The sequence below is a fragment of the Zingiber officinale genome, chromosome 3B (assembly GCF_018446385.1).
Source record: "Zingiber officinale cultivar Zhangliang chromosome 3B, Zo_v1.1, whole genome shotgun sequence".
Lineage (NCBI taxonomy): Eukaryota > Viridiplantae > Streptophyta > Magnoliopsida > Zingiberales > Zingiberaceae > Zingiber > Zingiber officinale.
Genome location: NC_055991.1, coordinates 82,910,734 through 82,921,582, shown reverse-complemented (window position 1 = coordinate 82,921,582; position 10,849 = coordinate 82,910,734). Strand labels below are relative to the sequence as shown.

The window sequence follows — 10,849 nt, the reverse complement described above, 5'->3', positions numbered from 1 at the left end:
ACTCATATATCCGTTGGATATGCCTCGAGTATCGGGGTACTGGGGGCCGGATTAACCCAGTCACTCGTTGCAGATAGCGTTGACCAGACGACTTCTGAAGACTTGATCAACACAGAGACTATATCAACATACCCCCCTCCGGGATATTACGATTCGGTCAACATTCATCTACCTCATCCGATCTAGACGGGATCATTATTTATGGTCAAAGAGTCAATAACAAAGCTCGAAGACTTCGTCTGCTGGGTTGACCGACGCCGGTCATCCCTCTCCTTCTCTCTCCCCCTCCGAGCTTCGCTCGCGCATTCAAAAACGAGATCGAAGCTTCCGACGCGGGATCGGGTCCTCTTCCTTCTCTCCAACGTCCGGCGAACTCCCAATCTTACCTGGCGGTTCCCCCTAGACCACCTGACGGTTCCCCGTCGATCTCCCTCTTCGGACCCGGCGAACTCTCCCTTTGCTTCTTCCTCGCTTCCCGTTTGGCCTTTCTATTTACTGAAGCCAAAAAGAAAGAGAAGGATGCCTAATTGGGAGCTCAAGAACTGTTGCGATCGAGACCAGACCGCGTTCATGGTCACCATTGGTGTTTTCACCTTCGTCATCCTCCTCGTAAGTTCTTTTTTGAATTTAAATAGCAGTTCATTTTTCGCGTCATTACATTAGGGATTGATGAAAGTTCGTAACTTTGGAGGAAAAGGTGACTTTGTGTAAACTGCGCTGCCGTAAAAATTTGTTCTTTTTCTAGGGTTCGTGCTGGTCTTCTGCCTTATTGATCTATTTGTGCCTCTGGTTTTAATCCCTTTTAGTTGTGGAGGACTTTTCTGCTGAGGCCTTTCAAGCTCATCACGGTATTTCTGCACGAGACCAGCCATGCCCTTGCCTGCAAGCTGACCTGCGGGGATGTGAGTAATTTTGATAGTGAGATGCAAAATCATGGTATCATACGATTCACATGAAATAACTGATTCATTAAGCAAGGGCCTTTTGTTTGCTGAAAAACAATTCATGTAAAATATTTTTCTGAGAAGAAATTTATAGAGAAATAGATTGTTTTTCCATTGTTTGGCTGTGATACTAAGAAATTTTTTGGAGCTTTAAGGAAGAACTGCCGGAGCTGATGATGGGGGTTGGCAGAGGCAATTGAGGGGCCTAATGGAAGGGTTATAGGGCCAGTGTCACGTCTCAGGGGAGTCTCTGTTCCCCTGTACGGGTGACAATCTAGAGCCCGATTACACAACCCTCAGGGCCTCTCAATCTTCGGCCAACACGACCGGAACATATACCATAATTAAATAAACAATCTACGCAGTTTATATAGTACAACCTTCGGCTGACAATCACAATCACGCAGTTTAATAAAAACCTACTCCACTACAACGAGGAAAACACAACCCACAATATAAAAACTACCGCAACGGAAAATATGGGCATCATACCCGAATCACGATATAAAATCCACGAGTACAAGACACACGCATCACTAGTATGTATATACATAACAAGAAAACAAAAATTGAAAACAGAAAACTGTCACAACACGGAATGGGGACTAGCGACTGGAACCTCCTAATAGTTTCAACCTGAAATAGGAAAATAAAATAACGGGGTGAGTTCAATGAACTCAGCGGGTATCAAACTGACGTGCATAATAAGATATAATTATCAATAATAATCATGGAGTACAGTCTCCAGATCAATAACAGGAAATGCAAAAACTGAACAAACAAAGAAGTTGTACTCACCAAGACCTCCTATCCGGATATAAGGGTCGTCAGACCAAATACCTCATATCTCCTGTATGCATGTCAATCATATGCAACCACAAAAATGCAGCATCCAATATGCAACAATCATAAGTAATAAATGCAATCCATGCATATGATGCAAATGACATGGTCACCCCTAACGCTATTCAGCCATCTTACACGCAATGGTGCTACCGAGTGGGTAGGGATATGACAACTGTGCACTCTGCCATCACTACTCCTGAGTGGCCGTGGATAGGATGCTGTCGGAGTACACCTATCCTCCTACTCCAAACAGAGTGGGGGAGTCAAAGCTCTCATCTCCCTGTGTCATAGTCAAGAGGAGGGATCCCTGCCCGCTACCACGCTGCAGTCACACTACCCATGAGTGGACCAGCGAGCCCTGACAGAGCAAACTGCACACACCTTGCCTGATATACCACTAACCCATGAGTGCAGATCATGTAACTGGCGATGTGTTCAACAATAATAAAGCCAACAATCGCTTAGCATACAATCATGCAAAATGGTGCATGCTATTAAGCATGTAACTCTTGAAAATACCAACCTCCTCATAATGTGTACCAAAAGGAAAACCAAGTCCATATTAATGATCTAGGTACACATGCCAAGTAATAAACCTAGGTACACATACCAGGTAATAAACTAGGTACACATGTCAAATATATCTAGTAGCTAGACTTGTATCCGGTAATACATTGTATGTCACTACAGAAGTACACAATGCAAGAATCAAGAGAACATAAGCATAAATGTATCACAGATAACAATATGGTAAACTACGGTATCAAGTAGTGACATACCAAGTAGATATAAGCATAACTATTACTACTAGTTATAACTCACTAAGCATATCAGAATGACAATATCGAAAAGATAAGTCAAAGGTACCCACCTCAAAATGAAGATCGTATCAGAAAATCCCACGTCGTGATGCCGTCTCAACAGAGTCCTGCGCCCATGTATTTTTATTTAGCTAAGTTCTTATGAATTAACCAGCTAAATAAAATCCCCAAAACTAGTTAGGGAATACCCTAATCAATATGAACATTAACCCTAACTATCGATTAACCTCACTAATCCAATCCATCGATCAACTATGAAATAACCATCAAGAATCAACACTAAAACTTACCCAATTCTGAGTACCCTTCTATCACCTCTTAGCTGGAGAAGTGGTTGTCGGAAATCTTAGTCGGAGCAACGATGAAGCTACTGCCCTCTATGTAATTCATCCACAGTCAAAACTTAGTATAACTCCTATTCTTAAACTGTATGTTGGAGATAATCGTTACCTCAAATGTGGCAGTCGGTATTTGGATACCCCGGTGATCAGTGCTCCTTGGAGGCCCAACGCTTGTCACGATGATGACAGTACCCAATGACCAGGATCGTCGGCGCCTTGGGACAAATCTATCGGAGAGGGATAGACCGGGGAAGCCTTGAGAGATTGATGGTGGATCGTCGGCTAGGGCTCCGCTCAGTGAGGCCTGTGGGCAACCAACGCGTCGACCGACTCCTTGTCGGGGTCGTCGTCCAAGGTGGAGAGACCGATCGGGGAGATCAAGGCAGAGGTGGTCAGTGTCGGCGATGGGTGTGTCCGTGCGGAGATGGCAGAGGAAGAAGGGGGAAACTAGGGGTGTAATTAAGCCGAGCCAAGTCGAACCCTTGAATGTTTGAGTTTGACTCGTTTATAATCGAGTCGAGCTCGAGCTTTATTTAACGAATATATTTATGACTCACGAGTTTATTCGAACTTTTATCGAACCTAAACGAGCTTAATAAATGCAAATTATAAATTTAAATATTAATTAAAAATTAAATTATATATTTAGAGAAAATTATAATATTCTTATTAAAATTTATAATTTTATTCTAATAAATAAATTTAATATATTTATCTATAATTTTTATAATTAGAGTATAAAATGTATAAATTCAATATCAAAATTATTATTTTTTCATTTAAAAGTTTATTCATGAGCTTACTAACAAACATGTTCACGAGCTAACGAACCGAATATTGTAAAGCTTGAGCTTGGTTTGTTTATCTTAACGAGTCTCATTAAACGAACTCAAACGAGTTTTTATCGAATCGAGCTTCGAATAGCTCATGAGAGGCTTGGCTCATTTACACCCCTAGGGGAAACCGGGGCAGAGGCGAGAGGAAGGGGATGGCGCAAGGGAGAAGCAATTGGCTTCCCTTGGCCGATGGGCTTTATCAGCTAGGAAGGAGCGCCACATCGGGTTTGGGAAGAGGAGAAGACGGTTGGCGCTCCACGCCGCGTGAGGGAGAGGAATCGGGTGGAGGGGGTGTGCGGCGGTGAGAGGAGAGAAAAAGAAAGGACTTATATAAATATATACTTAGGTTTTGCTTAATCAAACCTAAGTGCATTCCTCAATCAACTCCTCCTTTTTGGGTATTCCAAATAGGTTTTTCCCAAGCCTATAAATGCATCCCCTCCAAATACGCCATACGAGCTCCGATAAATTTCCAAAAAATTTCTAAAAATTTCGTTAAGTATTTTGTCTATTAAACCTTATTATTTAATTATTATTTGGGTACTGTATTTTACAGTTAGAGTGAGCGTTGTTGGGGATGACAAAACTCTGCCGTAGGCATAGAGGTGGCTGGAGGGTGATCACAGGGTTCATAGATGGTTGTTGGAGGGGACGAAGACGGCTTCCTGGGTTTGCTAGAGTTGTCAAACGGCTACAGGATGGGGTGGAGGTGACTCACATGAGAAAGATGATATAATAACTTCTGCATGTTTCAAGCAAAAGTCATTTTGCTCGAAAATGTCTACTCAACTTTATCCAACACTAGAAGATGAAATGAGTGAAATGCTCTTTTAGAAAATATTTTATGCAAAACAAACAGACATGTAGTAACCTGGAGGAATTCAAAAACAATCATATGTTGGAAATTAAGTGCCATTTGATGTTGGAAAGAATAGAATTTCTGTTAGATGCAGCAGAAATTAGCTCTAACATTAAGATACATTTGCCAAGTAGTTCAAGAGAAAAGCCAACTAAGGAAACTTCAGTAGCAGATTACTAGTAATGCCACCTTCTAAAAGGTTTATGCTCACTTATCTCACAAGAATGCTCAGAAGGATATCGTCTAGTATATTCATAAGTTTTATCTTTGGTATTCTAATGGAAGATTAGAATTCTTAACTCAGTTATTGAATATTTGAATTACATTATTGTATTATTTGCAGGTTGAGGGCATACAGGTACATGCAGATGAGGGCGGGGTCACTCAAACTCGTGGTGGCATCTATTGGATCATTCTACCTGCTGGATGTAATTCATCTTTTTTTTTTGTTTAAATTATTTAGTTTCAACCCAGCCATATAAGCCAATTATTTTTAGGGCCTTCTCTTGAATCTTGTCTTTTCCCTCGCAGATCTTGGCTCATCATTTTGGGGAATGGTCTTCATTCTTGCATCCACTAATCTTCTTGCAACAAGAATTGCTGCTGGTTGCTTTTTGCTCGCTTTGGTGGTTGTATTTTTCTATGCCAAAAATGTATGCACATTAGATCATCTTATTACTTCATTACAAATTTTATTAGGGTTTGTGTTATCTATACTTATTTTAACAAGCTTAACGTTAGAAGATACTCCATAGTATTCTTAATCAGGACTGATCTTGTTTGCTTACTTATCTGTTCTTATGCCGCATGCAGTGGTTGCTTCGTGGACTCTGTATAGGTTTGCACGGATAGTCCCTAACTAGTTTTTTATACAAGTTGAGAAGTAAAATCTTGAATTTTTTTTTGCTGAAATCTCTTTACTTATCTAGGTTTCATCATTTTTGTCGCCTTGGTTTGGTTTCTACAAGAGGCTACGAAGGTCCATATACTTCGCTATGTCATCCTGTTTATAGGTATGGATATGTATACCTCATTTGCACCTCCTCTTGTGGATGAGTAGTAGTAGAAGCCATCTAGTATCGATTGTTAATGACTTTTGAGAATTGCAGGTGTCATGAATAGCTTATTTTCTGTTTATGGTAAGTCAAATCATTCTTTCATCAGAAAGCAAAATACTGATAGATATTGTGTATTGTCTCACACATTTTCTTTGATAGATATCTATGATGACTTAATATCTCGAAGAGTTAACTCGAGCGATGCTGAAAAATTTGCTGAAATCTGCCCTTGCCCTTGTAATGGCGTCGGGTGGGGTGTTATTTGGTGAGACTCACCGTTAACAAACATACATCGACATACTTCATTATGCTTAAAATTCACATATTGTTCTATCGATATATTCTTGATTTTGTTTCAGGGGTTTGATATCATTTGCCTTTCTTTGTGGATCCATTTACCTCGGTCTGGTTATCCTCTCTTGAGGTACTTTTACTAACCGAATACATTATTTTCTGGAATCCACCATTGTCTTTTCTGAGTTTCTAAACATGGAAGTTCAAACTCATAAAGTATAATGAAACATGAATAATTTGCGATCCTTCTCGGTGTTATTCTCAGTGAATTTTACAATTTGCAAGAACAGTATCGACAATTTGATCCAATACTCACACAGTTCGGTTAGGAAACAGTGGAAATGTTGAATTAACTGCAACGATTTTGCCATGTAGGATTAAGTGCAAACATCAAATATAGTCTGGTGCTTTTTGGATGATCATTGAAGTGAAAAGATATGCTCCTTTCTGATAAAATCAAATGTTTCATATTCTTCTTGAATTCATCTTTACCTGGATCCTTCTGATACCAGTGAACCTGAATATAACACTAACTGAGAAGAAAATTTATTCACTTTCATTTCCATGTCGGAAGTCTATCTGTATGCAGATCATACACTTTTCTTTCAATTGTACAGGTTTTCGTTTGTGGGTATACATTCTGATTCACCTGGTTGGGATTGTCTTCGAATTAACTGTGGATTTAGATTCTCGGGAGCTTCTAAGTTTATGGAGTTGGGACCGACATCCCCCAATATATTGTATTATCAAAACTCAATCTCTTGCGAATTCTTTCGGTCCTATTGATGGTTCATCTACTTTATATTGATTATTATTATTTGTTCCAACATTCATCAGCTATTTTCACTCAGTAAATTCTTTGCTAGTTCTGAATTCTATTAATTTCTTTTATTTATATACTGATTCGCGATCCTGCTTTCGATGGAGAATTTGTTAGTTAACTGAGTTAGTTGTCCCTTTGATTTGAGATGGTGTTTATGAAAGTAGAAACTAAATACTTTTTGTTTTCTCGAAAGAGCTTAAGAGAAAGTTGGTTCAGCTACTTTTATTTGCGAAGAGATGAACCCGTCACTTATTATTCTAAAGTCGATAGGTAGGTCCGAAGAAGAACATTAGTCACAACCCCTCCGGCCTAAGAGTCTCCTTGGCTAACCAGTCGCGATTACATTGTTTAGTATAGGATATGTGTGAATTGTATATTATGAAATTGCCCCCATGATATTGCACGCGATGAGTGACTTAAGAGTCGAGTGCAACTTCAGTCCCTAACTTGATGCATCGAATTCCATTAGAATCACAAATTGAACCTTCAAGACCAGTCATATCTGAACAAGACAATGGCGACGGCATTCCAAGCCACGGACCCTTGTTGAATGGTTGTTGTTCAATTGTTTTGACGAAACATTTAGTCGTCCAAGTAAACTCTTACTATGGTAATAAAAAGGTGATCATGTTCGTTTCAGATGTTCCTCATAGTTCATCCTCATATTATATGAAGGGAGATAAATTATGACATAACAAGCTAAATTAGTTTGGGGGCAACAGGGATTTTTTTCTCAAAAATGATAAATTAGGTAACAGTAAACTTGAGGTGATCGGGTCATATCTATGCCACTAGGGTAAATTGGGAAGAGCTCGCGGTGGATGACACAAAAGGCCAACATCCCATGGTTGTGCGTCTCATTTGGAGAAAAAAATCCCTACAAATGTGTTGTAGTGGGAGATCGAACCACAGGTGTCTGAGTAACAACTTAGTACCTTTTTGCTGCAATGTATCTTTGGGAGCTCAAGTAAACTCGTACTAGTTGACAAAAGACGACTGCGCTCACCTCCAGTGTCCTTCCCAACCCATCCCAGGGCTAATACGGAGGAGGTAAATCACGAGCCTAACATCCCGTGGTTGTGCGTCTCATTTGGAGGAAAAATCCCTACAAATATGTCATAATTGGGGATCGAACAACAGGTGTCTGGGTGACAACTTAGTGCCTTTTCGCTGTAATGTATCCCTGGGAGCTCAAGTAAACTCGTACTAGTTAGCAAAAGGCGACTGCGCTCACCCCAGTGCTGGCCAATACGGAGGAGGTAAATCACGGGTGACTACTAGCGCTTGGAATAGTGATTGATGATGCAGGTCAAGTAAACTTGTACTAGTTGGCAAGTAAGTTGGCAGCACCTCATATGCTAGCCACTAGACCATCCCTAGGGGATAAAGTAAACTCGTACTAGTTGGCAAAAAGGTGATTGTGCTCGCCTCCAGTGTCCTCGCCAACCCATCCCTGGGTCAATACGGAGGGGACAAATCATGAATAACTACTAACCTTTGGAATATGACTGGCTCATGAGGGAGACATTTTACCTCAGCTATGTCGAGATTCGAACCTTAGACCTTAAGTTGGCAGCACTTCATGTGCTAGCCACTAGATCGTCCTGAGGGGACAACGAAGTAAACTCGTACTAGTTGGCAAAAAGCGACTACGCTCGCCCCTAGCGCCTCCACCAATCCGACTTAAGCCAACACGGATGAGGTAAATCATGGGTAGCCCTTAGAATAGTGACTAGCACATGAGAGAAGTATTTACCTCTGCTATGTCGAAATTCGAATTTCGGATCTTAAGTTGACAGTATCTTACTTCTTGTATGTCGAGATTCGAATTTCGGATCTTAAGTGGACAATATCTTATGTGCTAGTTATTAGATCGTCCCGAAAGGATGATGTAAATTCGTGCTAGAATAGAGGGGAAGTTGTTATCTATAACAAACACCAAATAGTTCTGTAGCTTCCGTGCTAGCTACTAGATCGTCCCGAAAGGACGATGTAAATTCGTGCTAGAATAGAGGGGAAGTTGTTATCTATAACAAACACCAAATAGTTCTGTAGCTTCCGAATTTGCCCCAAATTTGCCAACACGAGGTGCCAAACAATGCTGACAAGGGGGTGGCTCCATGATAGATTAAGAGCTATGCATCCCACCAAGTTGTCCTTGGAGAAGAAGTGGCTGATAAAAGATGCTTCATGTCCCTACTCGAGTAAATAGACTCTAGCGGTTCTAGGCATCAATCTGCTCGAGCTTTGAGTATGATGGTCCTCGGGGCGTTGTTGATACATGATGTAATAATTAGAGGTTGATTTTTAGAAATTGATGATCTATAATTACTCCATCATATGTCTAATATTTATATATCTATATTTATTTCTCTCCATATTCATAGGACTGACGCTAGAGAACCGTTAAGATAATAGATTGTGTTCGACATAGGCATGAGGGAAGGTCTAGAGCGGGAAAAAAAGAATATTATGGATTAGTTATGGACTAAAATATTAGTTTTAATTTTTGTTTAACTCTAGGTAACCTAATTATTTAAGTAGGTAGAGGGTACAAACCAAAATTTGAGTCCCTATTCAATTATAAGTTGTAAAAAAATATGAAAAGATGATTGTTATCCAAATACTCACGTCGCTAATAAAATTTTAAGTTTTTGCGGTTAAATTCTCCCATCAATTATGTCACGTGAAAGATTGATCATGTCATTGAGTGAGAAAAAAAATATTTTGATTATGAAAATTTAGCTAATATATGCACGGCTAAAATTGCAAAGATGTATTTAAGTGATTATTTAAAGGGAAAATTTGCATGTAGCCTCCATTGATAAAAATATTTGTTTTCACTCCCCAATCAAATATAATGGATGTTACTTTACCTAATTACCTATGATATTTGTAGGTATAAAAGTCCAAAAATAAGTATAATTCTTCTTAAATTTGGCACATTAAACTAGAATCTAATATATTTTCTATCAAATTGAGCATGACTCTTTTTCCACCTCAATTGGATGGAAAATATACTAGATTTTTTTAAAATGATTCTCAATTAGATGGAAAATATATTAGATTTTCTTTAAATGATGATTAATTGGATGGAAAATATATTAGATTTTCTTTAAATGATGATTAATTGGATGAGAAATATATTAGATTTTCTTTGAATGATGCTGAATTTAGGAGGAATTATATTAAGTAGGAAAAAAGCCGTGCTCAATTTGATAGAAAATATAATCGATTCTAGTTTTAAAGTGCTGAATTCAAACCCATTTTTAGACTTTTTGTACTTAAAAAAAAATATGAGGGACAATTTTGATAGAAAATATACTCAATTCTAATTTAAAGTGCTGAATTTAAGAGTAATTATACTCATTTTTGGATTTTTTTTATACCTAGAAGATCTGAGGGGTAATTAGAAAGTCGTGCTCAATTTGATAGAAAATATACTCGATTCTAGTTTAAAGTGCTGAATTTAACTGGAATTATACTCATTTTTAGACTTTTTATATATAAAAAATATGAGGGGCAATTTTGATAGAAAATATACTCTATTCTAGTTTAAAGTGCTGAATTTAAGAGGAATTTTACTCTTTTTTAAACTTTTTGTACCTAAAAAATCTGAGAGACAATTAAGTAATGATATTTGCATGAAGGAGTTGAAGTAAATAAAACTTTGCATGTAAGGAGTGGAAATAAAGTTTTTTAAACATGGGGATTGCATGCAAAGTTAACATTATGATTAGGGATTTTTTTTCTCTAATTTACCGTTATTTAAAATATTTTTGTTGTGTTATTTGATTATGTTATATTTTAAATATTATTAACATCTCGTTAATAATAATAAAAACCTGTTTCACCATATAGGTCTATTTTTTAAATTTTTATCTAGAAGAATTTATATATTTATGTAATAGTACGATATTGTCTACTTTGAACTTAAGTCTTTATGAATTTATTTTTAGGCTCTACCTAAAAGACTTTAAATCAATGAAGATATCTTTCATCTTATAAAGTCATGTTTTTTTTTTCA

At 38.2% G+C, this 10,849-nt stretch overlaps 1 protein-coding gene across 3 annotated transcripts; it reads left to right on the top strand.

Moving 5' to 3' along the window:
- The first annotated feature begins 201 nt into the window (after positions 1–201).
- LOC122056661 lies at positions 202–6,881 on the top strand. 3 transcript variants are annotated; one of them, XM_042618717.1, is made up of 10 exons: positions 205–609; positions 807–902; positions 4,991–5,075; positions 5,179–5,300; positions 5,461–5,485; positions 5,577–5,660; positions 5,757–5,786; positions 5,865–5,970; positions 6,065–6,129; positions 6,375–6,608. In XM_042618717.1, exons 1-9 carry the CDS (start codon positions 520–522, stop codon positions 6,126–6,128), a joined length of 702 nt encoding a protein of 233 aa, XP_042474651.1. In that variant the 5' UTR covers positions 205–519; the 3' UTR covers position 6,129; positions 6,375–6,608. The 3 variants fall into 3 exon arrangements, with proteins under 3 accessions (XP_042474652.1, XP_042474651.1, XP_042474650.1); XM_042618716.1 differs by lacking the exon at positions 6,375–6,608 and adding an exon at positions 6,617–6,881 and having other exon boundaries at positions 206–609; XM_042618718.1 differs by lacking the exons at positions 5,461–5,485; positions 5,577–5,660; positions 5,757–5,786; ... (1 more) ...; positions 6,065–6,129; positions 6,375–6,608 and having other exon boundaries at positions 202–609; positions 5,179–5,438.
- The last annotated feature ends 3,968 nt before the right edge of the window (positions 6,882–10,849 follow it).

What these genes read in the sequence shown, in the direction of transcription:
- LOC122056661 (XM_042618718.1), top strand. Translation starts at nt 202, where the DNA reads ATGGTCAAAGAGTCAATAACAAAGCTCGAAGACTTCGTCTGCTGGGTT. An exon ending in TCACCTTCGTCATCCTCCTC is followed by an intron (nt 610 to 806) that starts GTAAGTTCTTTT and finishes AATCCCTTTTAG; the next exon opens with TTGTGGAGGACTTTTCTGCT. An exon ending in GCAAGCTGACCTGCGGGGAT is followed by an intron (nt 903 to 4,990) that starts GTGAGTAATTTT and finishes TATTATTTGCAG; the next exon opens with GTTGAGGGCATACAGGTACA.